Source organism: Sciurus vulgaris (genome assembly GCF_902686455.1).
Source record: "Sciurus vulgaris genome assembly, chromosome: 5".
NCBI classification, from domain to species: domain Eukaryota; kingdom Metazoa; phylum Chordata; class Mammalia; order Rodentia; family Sciuridae; genus Sciurus; species Sciurus vulgaris.
This window is the reverse complement of record NC_136465.1, coordinates 55,763,836-55,782,810: the sequence shown is the minus strand read 5'-3', so window position 1 is coordinate 55,782,810 and position 18,975 is coordinate 55,763,836. Positions and strand designations below refer to the sequence as shown.

Here is an 18,975-nt window from a genome sequence, read left to right as displayed (position 1 = left end):
AGGCCTAATGAGAACCAAAATCCCACAACTTCCACTCACAATTCAAGTTTAATAGTCATGAAATTTTTATGTTAAATACTTTATGCTGCAGACAGCCCCTGGGGTGATAAGCCTCCATATTCCTATTTTTCTTACTCATTCACTTCAACTAGCAAATAAACATTTACTTAAGTATATCTAAGCAGAAAGAAGAGAGGGCTCTCAAGTTCTGATATAATTGATGAAGAGACTGGTTCACCTGTGTATGTGTGGGCTGCGGGAGGAAAGTTGCACTGCTACAGAGTGGGAATAGGAGAGGCCCTCAAGCATGGAGGTGCGGGCAGAACTCCCAAATAGCACCGTATAGCCCATTCATGGGCTTAAACATGTAATTCTGGTAAGCTCACTCAGAGTAAACTCAGGGAGGGGAAAACTGGCAAATCCCAAGCAGCCATGCCTAGAAAACCTACACTTTCCTTTTCCTGAGTCCAGAATTCATCTAACACTGCCAACTTGCTATCTTCCTACATAAAAGTTTATCATTTACCAGTGAACTCCAAAGTTTTTTCACCTGCAAACAAAATGACTTCAGTGATTGACAGAAATACCCCATCCTGGGTGCAGCTCAGTAGTAAGGCAAGTTCTTAGAATGTGGAAGCCTCGGGTTCAATCCTGAACACACACACACACACACACACACACACACACACAAAATCTAATAAAACTGCCCGATGTGATGCTGCTGAACCGTGTAGCTTGAGGGCAACGTCAGGCCCCAGTAGGAGACCCAGTCTGGCTTCTGGGGCTTGGTTCCACTACACCTCAGTCTGTACCTCCTAAGCATATAAGCCCCGGAGGTTGTGAAGGAAAACTCCTACCTTCCGTAAATATATTGTGTATTCAAAGAGCGGACGACACGCACAAGCACCTGCAAGAAGCCCAGGTTAATAAAGGAAACCAGAAGGAAGCTTTCATTGACTGTTGTTATCCCCACACCTCACTGAACTTCTCAGATTCTCTTAATTACTTATGTTGCTGTGGGGACCTCAAAGGACAAAGCTCCCAGAAAAATTATAAATGGAAAGTTTCAAAGTAGGGATTGCTGATTACGTCACTGGCTATAATCTACACATTTCAAAGATTGTTTCATTCAGCGGTGCTACGGGAAAGCGTGGGCAGAGGGACTACAACATTGCGACTCGCTAGTACCTTCTCCGGAAGAAGAAAAAAAAACAGTTTGGACCTAACGTGGAGGGGAATCCGGAGCAATCTCCAAAGTCAAAAACCTGGGAAAGTGATACCCGCGGCCACGCGGTTCTGCCATTCACTCTCTACTCGCCAGACACCACCCAGCTCTCCACTCCATCCCCGCCCAGAAAATCTACACGGGTTCCCGAGCGCCCAGACCGAATCGCGAGCGCTCCCTGGCGGCCGTCCACGAACACTGACTACTAGGCGATCGAGGGGCGGAGCGGACAAACCAGGTTGATGGTAAGGAGGTGTGGTCTTCTCGCGGGAAACTGATGGCGTCATCAGAGCCGACGGGCCCGGAAGGAAGCAGCGTGCTGAGGGGTGTGGCGGTTTTGCCAGTTGCACGGGGTTCGGACGAGTACGGAGCGCCTGGAGGGACAGCCTGGTACGCGGCCCCCGCCCCTTAGTGCGCGCACCGGGCCTCGATGCGGCTCCTGGCCCGAGCTCAGCCTTGGTCCTCCGGAGACTCTGGCCTTAGCCGCCCTTTCTCCCTCAGCCGACCCATTCGGGAGCGAGAAAGAAAATCCTTTCTGTCTCTTCCCTGCCCACGAACCCCAGGAGGGACCGCGAGCGGAGGCTTTGGAGCCCTTAGGACGCGCGACCCTCTCTCAGAGGAGAGCGGGGAAGGGGCGCGAGGTAGAGCGGAGGCGACTTCGGGGAGGGAAGGGCATTTGCAGAAAGGACGCAACTACAGCTCGGTAGCTAGAGGCGGCCAGGGTAAAATAAGCGCCTCAGACATCTGCGTCCCAGGTGTGTTAGACCCGGGAGGTAGAATCCTCGCCTTGTGCTGCTGGGCCCTGGCACACCCGACTAAACATTGCTGTCAGTCACCGTACGTTTTTTCAGGTCATTCAAGGTTCAGGAACTGAGTTTCTGGATGCCAGCTCTTTCACATCCAGTTGCCTGAACACGGTTAGACCCAGGAGCCCGCAATCTCCCATCCTGGGCAGTCTCGGTTTCTCCTAACCACCGGCTTGGGTGCAAAGGATATGGGCAAGGGAGTGTGGCTTCAGATGACAACCCTATCCCGTTTAGGTCCAAAGGAATAACTGGGAAAATGGATGAAAGGACAGAGAATCCCACCTTGGAACTTTGCTGCTTGCTGCCTCTGTCTGTAGCGTCTGAATAATGGTTTCCTTTGAAAAGGCAGGCAATTAGAACTGGGAGGCTCTGACCAGAATTACATAGCCACAACTGCCTGTCATTTGACATCCCCTGTAATTTGGGCCAGCGTACTGCAGCTGCCTCCCTTCCCTTTACTAGTGTGAGTGGCTCCAGTAACAGCACATTTGTGTTCACAGGAAGTTAAGGCTGTGTTCCGAACCCTGCACAATTGGCACTGGTTCTTACTTGGGCAAGGAGTGTATCTGGAGCCATTGCCTCTTCACAGTGGTGAACATAATCTACTATTAGGGAATGGGAATGTTGACTGAGAGCAAGGATGAAATGAGTTGTAGATGTAGCCTTATGTTCCCACTACAGCAGGCTGCATATGAGTCACTTTCAGGGAGCCGCACTTGGTGAAGTACTCACTGGCATGGCTTTTCTTCTGCATGTCTGGCCACACACATTTTCCCACATCTTTTCCCTAGGATAAAGGTTCACTGATGGCTCAGTTGGGAGCAGTTGTGGCGGTGGCTTCCAGTTTCTTTTGTGCTTCTCTCTTCTCAGCTGTGCACAAGATAGAAGAGGGACACATTGGGGTATATTACAGGTAAGGCAGAGACAGGTAGAATCTTTTCAACCTCCTGTTAAGTGGTTCCCTTTCCTAGTTACTATAGCAGACTCTGCTAAGTTTATATTTTATTGACTAGGGTAATGTTTTTAGATTGGGCTTTTTGTGTCAGTGACCTTGAGAAAGGGAATGTGTGGATATGAGTGTACTTGTATGTATATTTAAAATTTCCCTTAATATTGGCGATGGATAAACGTGTATATAGACTCAGAAACAAAAACCAGCACTCCTTGCAGATAATCCCTGAAATATTATTGTCTCATACATACTTCTGGGAGGCTTGGCTCCACACTACCAGGTTACCTCTAGAAAAGCCATCTGAGTCCCAGTTCTTGATGGCAACTTGAGAAGATAGCCTACTCTGCTAATTTGGGAGTCTTTTTTACAATGAACATTTTGGGGAAAACAAAGTGTTCTGCAAGTTGATCTGTATCAATCAAGGCAAACCTTAAGATAATGGTTCTTAAAATTGTATCATTGTTTATGTTACTTTTTTTATTAAATTTGACTTCACAATGTAAAGCAAAGAAACACTTATAAATCTTGCGTTGCTTTCCTTTCAGTAACCTCCATGACCAAGGCTTTTGCTTTTGTCTTTATGAACCCCTTTTATATGCCCTATGATGCTTATTTCTGGATTGTCAATAGCAAGTTCTAAAACTCTGAGTCTAGGGATGTAGCTAAGTGGTAGAGTGCATGCGTAGCATACAGAAGGCCCTAGATTTAATCCACAGGCCCCCGCTTCCCAAAACAGGTTATCATTACAAACAACTTGATTAGGAAGGTAACTCTATTGCCAGAAAAATATATTAATGACTTATAGAGTGTACATAAGATTATTCTTTTGGTTGACCATGTCACTGAACTTCCCAATTAATTGATGTATCACTTCATTTAAGTGCCCAAATGGATTGCCACAAGCTCAACAGATAATGATCAAGTAAAAAAAGGACTTCCTCTCTTATCTTGAAAATAGCCAGGGATTCTGCTATCCTTTTTTTTTTTTTTTTTTTTTTTTTTTTTTTTTTTTTTGGTATTGGCTCTCTAACACAGGGGCACTTTACCTCTGAGATACAGCTACATCCCCAGCTTTTTTTTTTTTTTTTTTTTTTTTTGAGACAAGGTTTCACTAAGTTGCTGAGGCTAGCCTAAAACTTGCAGTCCTGTCTCAGCCTCCAGAGTCCCTGGGATTAAAGGTGTGCACCACTGCACCCGGTTTACTGTCTTAATTTCACTTCACCAGTATGCCTGTTTTTCTTAATGCAAAAGAAAGCCTGGTGTTTTACTATCAGCTTCCTCGTGTTAAGATGAGAAGAAGAAAAGGATCTGTGGATGTGGCTCCAGCACGTGTCACTCTATATTAAATGTTTATAGGACTGAAGAGAAAGTTAGCCCACGTGGTCTTAATGTAATAGATCCTGTTGCTACACTGAACCTGCCTCTCTCCCTCTGCAGAGGCGGTGCCCTGCTGACTTCTACCAGCGGCCCTGGTTTCCATCTCATGCTCCCTTTCATCACATCATATAAGTCTGTGCAGGTACACTTGGCTTGTGTGGTATGGTTGGATGACTACAAATTTGGATTGTTGATAATAATATGATTTGAAATTATTGAGCCATTGGATGAGTAAAATGCCTTTTCAGAGAATGATTTAAGTATCATAAACACATAACAAGCACGCAAACACAGGCTCTTGGAGCTTTACTTGATTATTGAAGTAGCTGAATAGAATCATCATTGCCTTGCCTTGGACCATTAGCCCTATATGGAAATTATTCTTCAAGACAAAACCAAAGAAGAATCTTCTGAAAATATACAAGAAAAGTCTAATATATTGTATGCCTGTGTTTTACCATGATAGATGGAAATAAAGCAATAAAGCATGGTAATTTTGCTGGTTCTATTTAAACTTCAGAAATGTGAAATAACTTTTAGGGGGAAGAGGGAAGTTGGATTGGGTGAGGGGTATAACATCTGAAGTAAGTGTAATATTAATTGTAGAATGCCCAGCACACCAGTAATCCCAGCTATTTGGGAGTTTGAGGCAAGAGGGTTACAAGTTCAAGGCCAGCCCCATCTACTTAGCCAGACCCTGTCTCAAAATAAAGAGGACTAGGGATGTAGTTCAGTGATAAAGTGCCCCTGGGTTCAATGCCCAATACTAATAGAAAAAAAAAAAAATGGTTAGATGTGACTGCTCTCAGCCTGGCTAAGATAGACTAAACATCTCTGATATGTCCATATAAGAAAAATCAGGAAAAAAAAATAACTTTTCAACTGATCCAGCAAAATGTCCTAGAATACCTCATAGTCATTTTCCTTTTATGGTTTTAAAAATGTATTCAAGTATATTATCTCATTTGAGTCTGGCAATAATCCTAAGGATCAACTGAGCAGGTACTGAAGTCTGAGACAGGTTAAATAAGGAATTTGCTGTTTTCAAACTAGTAAATATAAGAGCTAGAAGTAAATACACAGCTTAAGACTCCTAATCCAGGGTCTTTTTCACTAAACCATTATTCCTCTGCCTGTTCAGATGTGGTTCCCTTACAGTGAAGGTAGGGAAGGTACCCTTACCTGGTTTAGAAGCACACTCTGTAAAAGGGGATTAGGTGAGTATCCATGTTTAACAAAGGCAAAGCTTAACCCAAACAAGTAGTCAAGGGCAAGGGCATTTGGGTTTCCAAATAGTAAATTACATTGTTTGTCACTACCCAACTTAAAGTATTTGATGTTCCTCTGTTCCCAGACCACACTCCAGACAGATGAGGTGAAGAATGTACCTTGTGGAACCAGGTAAAATACCCAGAGTAAAGCTCTGGGCTGGGGGTATAGTTCAGTTGGTAGAGTGTTTGCCTAGGCCCTGGGTTCGATCCCTAGCACTGCAAAAAAAAAGCTAAGCTCCAATAAGTAAGAGAAAGGACTTTCCAACTGGCTGCAGTAAGAGAGTGACACTCAGTTGTTTTATCATGTATGGTTTTATCATATTCCTGCCCCACTTTTCTGACTTGACCACGTTATGGGGTGTAGTAGAGAAGATCCAAGGTTTAGGAGGGGCTAGAATAATTTTTATAATGAATGTTTGAGGGCATAAGGGAGGGCTGAACTAAAATGATGGCAAAGCCCAAGTGAGAAACACCAGGAAATTCCGCAGTGAACTTGTGTGTTCTAAAAACTTCTTTACCTTCTTTAGTCTTCTCCCTGCAATCGATTCCTTTCATCAGAAGGCATTGCTGATTCAAAAGATATGAACTAGTCTTTTCTTACTAACACCCCAAAAGTCTCACTGGTTCTTGTGAAGGTATTTTTAGGTTGATTTCTCTGAGATCAGGTTGTTGATAGGAACTCTGCAGATCTCCTGTTTGGAAATCCAAGATGCCTTCTAATGTTCCACAAATGTTTCTGTTCCTTTTCTGCCTGTCACACGTCTTATGCTATCACCTTAGGAGGTTATACACTATTCCAGAACTTATTAGTGACTTCTTTGTCCCTCTTTCTCCAATAGTGGTGGTGTGATGATCTACTTTGACAGAATTGAAGTGGTGAACTTCCTGGTACCAAATGCAGGTATGTCTTCCGGTATACCCTCCCCACTGGCCTAATTGCCTCACATCTGTTTGTCTCGGTTTCTCAGAAAGGGACAGCTGCTGTGTCTGAAAAAGTTTGAGAAGTTTGGAGTCTTGCATTTTCTTATACTGAGCCCTCTCCTCCCTGACCCAGTGTATGATATAGTGAAGAACTATACTGCCGACTATGACAAGGCCCTCATCTTCAACAAAATCCACCATGAGCTGAACCAGTTCTGCAGTGTACATACGCTTCAAGAGGTCTACATTGAGCTGTTTGGTAAGAAAGTCCCCTTTCCATGATCATGCCAGGGTTTAGTAGCCCTATATCACCCCACTGCCTATCCTGGCTACCCACAAGATAAGATGGATAGTGTTTGGGAACTGGTAATCAATGGAGTTCCTGGAAAATGTTATCATCAATGAAAGAAGATCCTTAGAGGGGTCAAGCTTTGAGAACAAGAAAATAGTGGAATAGCGTATTCACTTTTGACTAGAATCAGAGGACTGGAATAGAAATGTATTCTCTCTTTCCCTAAAATATCATTCTGTAATGAAGATTGTAAAAGAACCTTAGATGTTATCCACCCAACATCCTCATTTTAAGATAAGTGTACTGAGACTCAAAGTGAGGAAGTTATAAGCTAATTGCTAGTTGGTAGCAGAGCTGAAACTAGAACCTTTATCTCCTGGCTGTCACTTCATTATTCTCTGCATACTGCTTCACACCAGGTAAAGGGCCCACAGGGATGGGTGAGGAAAATACTGTGGTTCTATAATTCTAAAAGTGAAACCAGAATTATAACATTTCACAGTTCTTAGAACCTTTATGTTTTGCTTTTTTTTTCCCCCTGCCACTCTGTCCCTATAGAGATGAACAGGAAAACAGTTTAAACAAAAAGGATACACATACCTAAGTTGACACCTTTTGTCCTTTTTACCTGATCAAAGGAAACCCATCTGACTTTAGCAGCAAAGGAAAGAGACATTTCAGTAATTGTTACAGCTCCTTTGTGGTATTCTGTTTAAACTTGCTTCTAGAAGTTTTTAAGTAGCCAATATTAAAAGTAAATGAACTTTTCTTGATACTAACACTGGAAGATGATTTTTCCCTTTAACCCACATAAAAAGACCCAAGTGAGTTCTGGGAATTTTTGTTTTTATTTTTGTTTTGTTTTATGGTGCCAGAGATGGAATCAGAAGCCTCCTGTATGCTAGGCAAGTACCCTACCCCTGAGCTACAACCCAAGCCCGAAATGTTTTTTTATTAATGGACAGAAGGAGGAATCATTTATATTGCCTGTGACCATTTGCTTAAACAAATAGCCTTTGCCTTGTCTAAGATTTAGGAAATCATTAGAATCACTTTTCTTCAGTGGAAAACTGAATGTAAATTCATTTTTTAAGGTTTGCCTTCTTTTGTGGCTTTTGAAATCATTGTGCCTTCAAGAAAAAAAGTTGGCAAATTTGCTATTGATTTTTTTTAACCTCAAACTAATAGAAGTTTATGAAATATTAATTTTCTCCCTAGCCATTGTTTTAGTATAGTGCCTTCAATGAACATTTCAGAGCATTTGAAATAACAAAAGACAAAGGATTTCTACTGTCCCTGAAGAGAAAATTAAAATACTAAATCGTCTTGTATTCAAATACTTTTTACTGTCTTACAGATAAACTGTAAGTGAAGTGAAGTGTGGCTTTTACACAGAAGAACTGGGAAAATGTATTGTTTGATACTTTTTCCTTTCTGAATTTCAGTCTTACTGGCAAGCAGTGTTTTGCTTGGAATCTGTGTACATTCATAAAGGAGAAATTCATATCTCTAATGTTCCTTGAACTACATTTCACCCTCCTCAAGACTCTCAGCCTCATCTTTAAACATACTCTATATTTTTATCACTTCTTACTATGATGCATCTTCTTTGTTCATTTTATAAAAATATTTTCTAATACTTGTTCAGAACTTTACCTAAAGAACCTCTTGTGTTTACTTAGTAATGTAATTTAATTAGAATTTATCAGTATCACTATAGTATTTAAGCAACTTACTATACTACTGAAATGCTTTGCAAAATAGTTCTTCTAGACTTCCCCAATAAGTTACTAACCCAGGGCAACAGGTTTCTGCCTTAATTCAGATATAACTTAGTCTGATAAATGACTGTGGCACTTGCCTAGCAACATGTACAAGGCTCTGGATTCAATCTCCAGTACTGCCAAAAAAAAAATTTTTGTTTTTGTTTTTGTTGGCAGTACTGGGGATTGAACCCAGCTACGTTCTACCACTGAGGTATATCCCCAGCCCTTCCCCCCCCCCCCCCGCCCCTAATTTTGAGACAGGGTCTTGCTAAGTTTCTAAGGCTAGCCTTGAACTAGTGATCCTCCTGCCTCATCCTCCCAGGTAGCTGGGATTACAAGCTTATATCACCACTCGCTGCTGCAAAAAGAAAAAATTTTTTAAAGTCTTACAGGATATCCTGAGGTTTCTGGGCTTTGTAGTACCATACTGTTGGGAAGATTTTTTTTTTTTTTTTTTTTTTTTTTTTTTTGCAGTGCTGTGGATTGAACCCAGGCCTTTGTGCTTGATAGGCAAGCACTCTACTAGCTGAGCTATATTCCCCAACCCCTTTGGGAAGACCTTTTACTTCTCTTCTTGAGCCTCTGTTTCTACTTGTACTTTACTACCATCCCACCCTCCCCAATCTAGAAAGTATAACATTTCCTTTTTGTGTGTCATTGATTCCAGACCAGATTGATGAAAATCTCAAACTGGCTTTGCAACAGGACCTGACCTCAATGGCCCCTGGGCTTGTCATCCAAGTAAGCATTGCCACAGTGGGAGAATACCCTCTCTCTGAAATTTTATCCTCTCTCCCAAGGAATGTCCTTTTTATGAAGAAATATCTAGGCTCTGTAGGAGTTTATATCCCTTACCACCCTCACTTTCCAATCACTTGCTATTTGTATCTTTCTCCAGGCTGTGCGGGTGACAAAGCCCAATATACCTGAGGCAATCCGCAGGAACTACGAGTTAATGTGAGTATGCCCTAGGCCTACACTGACTGCCACACTCTGCCGCCTCCCACCTCATCCCATCCCAGAGTTAACCAAAGCTGTGCCAGGCTTTTCGTTTATTTCCTTTCTTGAGCATTTATTATAGGCTGTGCACTGTAAGATTGCACAGGCATGTCACTGCCCTCATAGGGGCTCCTTAACTGAGAGCCACAGAAGGAGCCTTGTAGAGCAGGATACTTTTAAAGGCCTGGAGCCTTCTTCATGTTCAGTGGCCCATGCCAGAGGTGGAGATAGGAGGGAAAGATGAATATGTGAATAGCAGGTATATTTATTAGAAGTCCATTATGTTTTTATTTACATTTTGTTTTGAGATGGGATCAGGCTAGGCTTAAAATCCTGGGCTTAATAGTCCTTCTGCCTCTGCTGTACAGCTGCAGCTACAGTCATGCACCACCATGCCCAGATGTTAAATATATAATTTCCCATAAATGAGTTAGCTTGGAAGAGAAAGAGCCACTATCTGCAACAGATCAGCTTTTACCGTGGCTACTGAATATCCAGCAAAAAATCATAGTGTGCCTCTCCTCACTGGAAGAGTTTGGCTTCTCCAGGGGGCAGTGAAGTTCTGCAGAGGCTTTTCCATTACAGCCTCACAGCTGCATATTTTTCCCCCTCAGGGAAAGTGAGAAGACAAAGCTTCTTATTGCAGCCCAGAAACAGAAGGTGGTGGAGAAGGAGGCTGAGACAGAGCGGAAGAAGGCCCTCATTGGTCTGAATGTGGTTCTGTGATCCCCCTTTCAGGGCAGAAGGGCTGGGGACGATGGGAAGATACAGGGAAGACCCAGGCATGAATAGACTACATAGTCTTCCAAAACGTTTCTACCATGCCAGAGTGACATTCAGGCCCCAGAAGCCAGAAACTGTCAGATCATGGCCAGGGTAATGAGTTTTGAGTTTCTACCTATTTTGTAAATGGAAGAGCCCTTCCTATTAATCATAATTCATAATAATAATGGCTAACAATGAGTACTTACTATTAAGTCATGTCCTTCTCTAAGCACTTCATATGTGAAGGAACTGAGTCCTCACAACTGTCCTGTGAATTAGCTACCATAATTGGCCTTATTTGACTGAACTGAAGCAGAGAGGTTGAATAACATGTTCACAGTCTTGTGGCAAGTAAGAGATGGGACTGGGGTTCAACTCCAGAAACTAATCACTATATTGCATTATCAACAACCAATCCAACTACTAACTAAAATGAAGCGTCAGGTAAAACTTATTCCTTAAAATATTCTTTTGGGAAGAAGTAGACCTGTGACTTAGAAGAAAAGTCAGGACTTGTTCCTCACCTTCCTCAAAGAAATGGCTCTCCTCCCTGGGACCAGGGTCTTCTTAGTTACTCTCTCGCACTGATGATGTGCTATTATGCTCACTCCTCATTCCATCTCTGCCCCTATGTGCCTATCACAGGTGCCCTTTGGGGAAAGCAGCTCTCCATCTGAGCATACCACTGTCACATATCAGGGCACTCAGATCAGATAGAAGGTGAAATTAGTCAAACTTGAAGTGTCAGAGCTATAAGTCTTTTCTCAACTTCATTTATAGAGGCTGAAAAAGTAGCTCAGGTTGCAGAAATCACCTATGGGCAGAAGGTGATGGAGAAGGAGACTGAAAAGAAGATCTCAGAAATCGAAGGTGAGCAGAAGGGACATTGATACTTGAGTTTTGCTCAACCTCTACTTTATGGCAAGGGTGGGAGAATTGTTTCCTTTGCTTTTTAATCTCTTTCTAGGATGTCATGATCTCTCTAAAACATGTGTTTTACTCTGCATTTAGACTCACTCATGCTTGGAAATTTCAGACAGGCTAGCATCCAGCTACTTCAGAGAGCATTCATTCAGCAAATGCTGGTTGAGTGTCTTTGTGTGCCAGGCATTTTATGAAGCATAAAGAAAAGGGAAATCACTGCCTCTGCTGTTTTGGAGTTCACAATCTAGCAGGGGTCTCCAAGCATTGGGAGTAAACTTAGAAGCTGGGCCAGAACAGCAGCTGGTCCCCCTTGCCTCAGCCACCCACTCCTCTAAAGTCAGTTCATGCCATTTTTTTTTGTCTTTAAGTCTGCTCTCAAGGTCTAAGCAGATAATAAGTTGACTTTGAAGAAAACATTTTTTTTTAAAGACTGTCACAGTGGCATATGCCTATAATCCCAAGTACTCAGGAGGCTGAGGCAGAAGTATCACAAGTTTGAGGGCAGCCCTGCAACTTAGACCCTATTTCAAAACAAAAATAAAGAGGGCTGGGAATGTAGCTCAGTAGTAGAGTACCCCTGGGTTCAATCCCCAAAACCCCACACCACAAAAAAAAAAAAAAAAAAAAATTCAAAACCAAAACATTGAAGCTAAAAAGAAGTATTATCTTTGCTAGTTTTTCTGAATATCATTCACCTTCAGTTCCTGCTCCCAAATCCTCACCTTTGTCCCACTACGCATTTTACTTCATGTGATATCTCTATCAAGCAAATTTCAGGACAAAAATGGATTCTTAGGACGACTGAAGGCTACAAAGTGTTATGTTCAGTTATGTTCATTATGGAACCTATAAGGCTTTGAAAGGGCCTATTGAGGAGCCAGTTAGGATTTCACAGATCAGTAGCTCCTTGTTCAGAATCTCTTAGCAAAATAGAAGTTTCGTTTTATTTTGTTTGTTTTTCCTCAGTACTGGGATTTGGGATTGAATCCAGGGGTACTGTACCACTGAGCCACACCCAGCTCTTTTTATTTTATTTCATTTTATTATTTTATTTTATATTTTTTTTTTTATTTTATGACTGACTTTGAATTTGTGATGCTCTGCCTCAGAGCCACAAGAAGCTGATATTACTGGCATGTGCCACTGTACTCATCTAAACAACCTATTTTTCTTACATATACCTGTTATCCGTGCTAAGGCCAATTGAATTGTCCCATAGTAACCAGAACTCCAGCAAGACTGCAGGTTCCTTCACCCCAGGGTCATGCTGAAGGCATGCAGTAAGACCCCCACAGACTAACCTTTCTCCCCAGGTGTTTTGCTACAAATATTACATGTGGCTGGCCTCATTCCCAGGGCAAGGGGGTACACATCAAAAATTTTGCTTCAGCTTGACAGAAAGCTAGTCTCAGCCAGGAAGGGAGGTATATCACTTGTATAGTGGGATTAAATAGATCAGAATCCGAACAGGTGTTAGTCTTGACCACTGCATGTAATTCTTTCTTAGAATTGTGCCAGCCTAATCACTGTTAATTAGAAGCTTTTTTTCCCCAGTACTGGGGTTTGAATCCACAGGCACTTTACCACTAAACCATATCCTTAGGCCCTCCCCTCTTTTTTTTAATTTGAGACAGTGTCTTGCTAATATGTTCAGGCTAGCCTAGAACTTCAAATCCTCCTACCTCAGCCTGCCAAGTCAGTGGTATTACTGGCATGAGCCACTGCCCCAGTTAGAAACATTTTTAAATAATTGATAGAAATAAAAAGGAGGATGGGAATGGGAAAGACAGAAGAATGTATTGGATATAACTTTCCTATGTTCATATGAATACACGACCAGTGTAACTCCACATCATGTACAACCACAAGAATGGGAAGTTACACTCCATGTATGTATGCTGTGTCAAAATACATTCTACTGTCATGTACAACTAAAAAGAACAAATTAAAAAAAGAAAGAAAAATGAAATGATTTTGGAGAGGAATGATTTTGTGTTTACTGTATTCAGTTTTAGGGTGAAGCACCCACTGGCCATATTCAGAGCCTTCTTTGGACTTCACTTGCTTTTGCCAAGTAGCAGGAGAGCTCTGGAACTGGCGCTTAAGGCAGGGATCCACTGCTTTGCTCCATAGATGTAGAGCTACAAAAGAAGAAAGCCTGTGGAAACAGGAAGTGTCTCTGGGTAGCTGTGCTTTTTTAGATTATGCTGTTAACATGTATGATTTTGCACACAGCAAGAGACTTGCTCATAACTAATCCCATCCTAGGTAGATGCTTTCAAAGCACTTTTTCATCTTTGGTTGATCCTTACACCAGCTAGGACAATATGGAAAAAATGCCACAAGAATCCAGAGAGAGAGAGAAGAAAAAGGGGGGGGGGACTATCTCCCCAAGGTCACAGAGGCATAGAGGCAGAGGAAAAGTTATAGGGGCAGGGACCACAACAGGTCCCCACAACCTCCCAGTGCTAGAAATCAAACCCAGGGCTTTGCACATGTTAAGCAGGTGCTCTGTCACTGAGCTACATCCCCAGTCCCCAGAACATAGTCTTCTGATAGACTGTGCACTTCCTGCAAAACCCAGTATTTGCACTTCATCCAGTTCCCTGCATTCCTTCCCCTCAGATGCTGCGTTTCTGGCCCGGGAGAAGGCAAAGGCTGATGCTGAATGCTACACTGCTTTGAAAACAGCTGAAGCAAATAAGGTAAAGGCCCAACACAGCCTGATGAAGACATGTCTTTGGGTTTGGGTTTAAATTGCTTGGTAGTACCTGGTATTAAATGATCATCACCACCCAGACCCCATTGGGGCTAGAACTGAGAGCTCCAGTTTTATGTAGGTCAGGTATTTTCCTTTGATAGTAGTTCTTAATAGAAATTTAATTTTTTGTGTTAAACATGGAAATGTCTAAAACTCTTACCACTCTGTCTTGAAGAGCTTAGATTACTTCATCTTAAAAGAAATGGTTCCCCTGTTACTAATATAAACAGGGAGCCCATGGAAAATAGAAAGGGGCATATTTCTTTGACAGGCTCTTTGCATATGAAAATTGAAGGGGTGCCACCAAAAATTTTCTCCAATATAGTTCCACCTAAGTCTTTATTTTTTTTGTCACAGCTGAAACTGACTCCAGAATATCTACAGCTGATGAAATATAAGGCCATCGCTTCCAACAGCAAGATTTACTTTGGCAAAGACATCCCTAACATGTTCATGGACTCTGCAGGCAGTCTTAGCAAGCAGTTTGAGGGGCTAGGTGACAAGCTGAGCTTTGGCTTAGAAGATGAGCCTCTGGAGGCAACCACACAGGAGAACTGAAAAAAATTTTATAAACCTCAGATGACACTTCTACAGATCTTTATTTTTTAAGATGAAACAATGCTCCTTCCTCCCACACTACTTCTTTGACTCTTCAAGTTACTATGGTGAAAAAGAAGAAAAGGATTTAAATCTGCCCCTTCCTGGAAAGGGAGGGTGGGGATTGATGATTTGGGGTTTTATTCAGGTAAGTAGGTTATATGACTTGTGACAAGATTATAAACCATGGGTTTGCCCTCTGACCTGCAGGCACCAATTTAGTCCCTTTGAAGCTGACTTAATTAGGGATTGTATCGCTAAGAGATGGGAGAAGTGTAGGCTCTTGCCTCCAGGTGATTTGATTTCCCTTATTTGGGAAAATGCAGTCCACCATTTGCACCCCCATCTCCAAGGCGGGAGATGTCTGTGGGGAGGCTTACCACTGAACAAACATGCACTTGTACATTTGCCAGTGGAAAAACAGCTGCAGAAAATGTTTGGCTTCCATGGCATTTTTGTCAGTGCATGTATGGGTTATTTTAGAAGCAAGCTTTTTTGAGCCCTCTAAAGGAAGAACTGGTGCTAGGTTTTGCAAATTTTTCTATATGCTATGCTCCTTGCCCTACGGCTCAGAATGGTGGTTTCTGACTACATTTCCAGAGTCAGGGCTTGGTTACCACCACACATTCTTTTAGAAACTTTTCACTTAATCCGTGATTTGGTTTTTCTTCTCAATCTCCCTGTTGGCTCCATTCAGCATCAAGAGGACAGAAACAAACAACTCAAGTGTCTTACTAGTTGCTGAAGTGGTATCATTTACTATTAGCCACTGTAGTAACTGCTTGGCAGATTATGTATGTACCTTGAAATCAAGTGTCTTTATTATTGTGGGGATTCTACATTGAAGAGCTCTGATACCATGTATGAAGGAGGAATAAGGGTCAGCCAAGGGATTTCTGAAGTCCTAATGTCTGTTGGGCATTTATCTGACATGATGATAAAGGGAGTCTCTTCTATAAGTGGCTTATGTTTTTAGATCCAGGGCTCCCAGGCAGCCACACAGAGGTTAGGCTGAATGTTAACTCTCCAAAGACAGCTGTGTGGCTATATGTCAAAGTTCATGCCCATATTCCTGGGCTGAGTACCTGTCTACATCAAAATCTGTTCAAAGTGTTTTCTTCATTCCTAGTTAGGAAAATTATGAGTCACACTGGAAGATTCAGGATAGGGGAGAGCAAACATGAAAGAAAGATTTTTCTTATGTCCTAGAACCAAGGTTGGGGTAGGGAATCCACCCTGTGTAGCCCATGAGTGGTATACAGAATTTTTAAGTGAAGAGCAGCTATCTGGAGTTAATTTGTAAGCATATTAGAATGCTGAGTGACCATGATCAGCTCTGGCTTAGGATTTGGTCTTGTTATTAGCTGCCCCCACCCAAAAGAAAAAGCAAAAACAAGAATTTCACTGTACCTCTCTTCTATCTGTGAATACTATCAATGATACTCTGGCACCAATCCCACCTCTTTTGTGATCCCTCACGCAAGCTTCTGTTTTACCAAATGGTCCTAGAACTCAGGCTAGCTTGCTCCTAAATAGCACCAGACTTGTCAAGAAATTTTGAGCCTGCCTAGAAAGAAAGATGCAAAGTATTACCTCCCCTTACTTCAAATGTTGCCCTTCTCTGCTCTCATTCCTGGCCCTGAGAATTCTCAAACCACAGTCCTCATCGTGCTTTGTTCAGGCAGCAAAATGTTTCCCAGTTGGGATGAATTTTAATGTTCTCAAGATTTCTTACTTGCAGGTCTCTCTCCCCCATTATTAGAATGCATTCATCCTCCTCCCATTTCAATGCTGTTAGTCACTTATTAGGAGCAGCGTGACTCGGCCAGCATCCCCTTCACATGTATGTCTGTTCTACTTTGAATTCTTCCACGTGGGTCTCAGAAAACACCATTTTGCCACAGTAGATCAGGAGCAGGGTTATCTCAGCCTCTGAATAGCACACTTTCCTCAGGTTTGTTTTAACTCGAAAGTCTCTCCTGTACCAACATCCTGTGATACTTTGTCCCTTGACCACAAAAGAGCCTCAGTAAGTCCTGCTGCAACTGCCTTCCACCAGGTTAACGTTGCTTCCTCTTTAAACAAAAAATGTAAACGTTATCATGCTCATTAGCATAAATCCAGTGGTTGTGGGTACCTGTCTGAGCAGTAAAATCATGGAAGTCAGCTGTCTCCTTTAGCCTGGGATAACTAATCCATCTTTGTTGTTTAACACTTAATAGAAAATCTTCAAACATTTGAATTCTAAAATAAAATGTGATAGCCTGCAGTGTTGTAGGCAGTGAAGTAATGGCTGCTATTTATAAGTGGAACTTCTATCAAAATAAGTAACTGTTTATAAAATTCAGTTTTTGTAGGATTTTCCAAGGAATAGCACCTTAGTGAAATGTTTCTCATTAAAACTTTACAGAAGTGATTCATATTCAGTACTGCTTTTAATCACTTTTTTAAATATAAGGACAGAATGTTTGTAAGAAAGCCAAAGTTTGTTAATTTTTATATAACTAAATAAAATAGATTTGGAGGGATCTGTATTCATATTAAGTTGAGAAAGACAGAATCACTGAAGCTTAGCAATTAATTCAAAAAAAAAGGAGATGTTTTATAAATGATCTTTGGCAGTTTCTATGGGTCTGTTTCATTAACACTGATCACTTTACCATTTAAAGAGTAGTGAAAGTCATTTGGTCATATTTACTGACTTGTCAAGTTAGAGGATAAAGTGTATCTTGGCGAATGGCAACTTCATGTCTGTAAACTTACCACTACTTCTTGGTTCTGTTCAATATGGTTCTAGCTACTGTTTTATTGTTTCCTTATAAAAGATGTAATAGCCAATCATTTGTTTGTATTTCCATTCCTTTTTTATCTCTGCTTTTGTGCAGGCTGGTGATTGAATAGTCAAAGTAATTTTTCAAAGAGCCCCAAGGGTTTAATGATCCCCTTTGTTACTGAGAAATAATTCTTGTTATATTAATCATTTAATGATACTGCTGGATTAATTGCCTTGGGTCGATAGCTGAGGAATTGTTTGGACAACACAAAAGGCCTCGTGATTTGATGTCTTAGTTTTATTTTCAGTCTGTCTAAATAAAATGAGTCTTTGTGTTTACTTTTTTATTAAAGTGATAGCTAATACTAAGATAGGTGATATAAAGAAATAAAATATCCCTGGCTAGTGAGTTAATTTGTACCTTAAAATATGTTCAGATGAAAATCAATCCCCATTATCAACACGGAAACAAACAACTTAAAGTTATTTGTGAACATGGCATAATTCTTGGCAGGTGTTATAAAGATTTGTCATTTTAAAGAATTAATACACCACTGAAGTTCTGCTCCAAAGAGAAGAAATATTTTCAATTGACCCAAAATGCATTTTGATATCAATTCTGTGGGGAAGTCCCAGGCTCTGCTCTGGCAAGCTGCCTAGCCTGGTGTTGCCAGATTAAATACAGGGTGGTCAGTTAAATGTGAATTTCAAACAATTTTTAATGTAAGTATATCCCAAATTTGTTTTTAAAAGTATATTTTATGTTTTTTATCTGAAATTCCCATTTAACTGGGAGCCCTTTGTTTTTATTTGTTAAATCTAACAACACTACTCCAGGCTTTCTCAGTTTTTTTTAATGGTGCGTCCAGACTTTATTGGTTCAAAGCCCAATAAATAAATAATATCAATTTGGAATTGAATGAGTAAGATAAGAGTACCACTCCTGGAGTTAGACTGCTAAGGTTCATATCCCTGCCCTACCACTTCCTAGGCGTGTGGTCTTAGTAAGTTTTTTAAACTCTCTAAGCCTCTGTCTTCATTATAAAATGGGTCAAGTGAACTATAAGAAATAATCCATATGGAGGATTTTAGCATTGTTCCTAGCATGTGTAAGTTTTCAAAAAAAAAAAAAAAAGCTTATTTTTAGTCCTCTGGGAAAACAAACTAGAAAGCACATAACTATTAAGCGGATGCCACCAAGTAGAAAGTCAAATGTTTTTTTAAAAAAATGAGATTACAAACTATAGCACATAGAGAAAGAAGGGAACATGTCTGGCAGCAAACACAGTATTGAGAATACATACCTCCGTGGAAATAGAGTATGCAGAAAATAAGCTGGTTTGACCCTGCTGAGAGGAATTGTGTGGTTCTGGGCTCCAATTAAAAGAAACAGGGCTGGGGATGTAGCTCAGTGGCAGCACTTGCCCACCATGTACAAGGACCCTGGGTGTTCAGTCCCCAGCACTGAATGAATGAATAGAAACTTGAAAAGTCTAAGAAGAAAACAATGTTAAAACCAAAGTGAGGGGTGGGGAAGCCAAAGCTC

At 41.3% G+C, this 18,975-nt stretch overlaps 2 protein-coding genes across 5 annotated transcripts in view; both read left to right on the top strand.

Annotated features, from left to right (window-relative positions):
* PLPBP (pyridoxal phosphate binding protein) overlaps nt 1–18,975 on the top strand; it is a gene marked incomplete at its 3' end in the record, with an annotated part of 68,079 nt that overhangs the window by 21,583 nt on the left and 27,521 nt on the right. The window lies entirely within an intron of this gene.
* On the top strand, nt 1,524–17,768 carry ERLIN2 (ER lipid raft associated 2). 2 transcript variants are annotated; one of them, XM_079139079.1, is made up of 12 exons: nt 1,524–1,615; nt 2,823–2,944; nt 4,421–4,502; nt 5,715–5,761; nt 6,471–6,532; nt 6,686–6,811; nt 9,278–9,351; nt 9,509–9,567; nt 10,224–10,315; nt 11,155–11,244; nt 13,924–14,003; nt 14,417–17,768. In XM_079139079.1, the coding sequence occupies exons 2-12, from the start codon at nt 2,838–2,840 to the stop codon at nt 14,615–14,617; spliced, it is 1,020 nt and encodes a 339-aa protein (XP_078995205.1). In that variant the 5' UTR covers nt 1,524–1,615; nt 2,823–2,837; the 3' UTR covers nt 14,618–17,768. The 2 variants fall into 2 exon arrangements, with proteins under 2 accessions (XP_078995205.1, XP_078995206.1); XM_079139080.1 differs by lacking the exon at nt 1,524–1,615 and adding an exon at nt 1,685–1,866.

What these genes read in the sequence shown, in the direction of transcription:
- ERLIN2 (XM_079139079.1), top strand. Translation starts at nt 2,838, where the DNA reads ATGGCTCAGTTGGGAGCAGTTGTGGCGGTGGCTTCCAGTTTCTTTTGT. An exon ending in CACATTGGGGTATATTACAG is followed by an intron (nt 2,945 to 4,420) that starts GTAAGGCAGAGA and finishes CTCCCTCTGCAG; the next exon opens with AGGCGGTGCCCTGCTGACTT. An exon ending in AATGTACCTTGTGGAACCAG is followed by an intron (nt 5,762 to 6,470) that starts GTAAAATACCCA and finishes TTTCTCCAATAG; the next exon opens with TGGTGGTGTGATGATCTACT.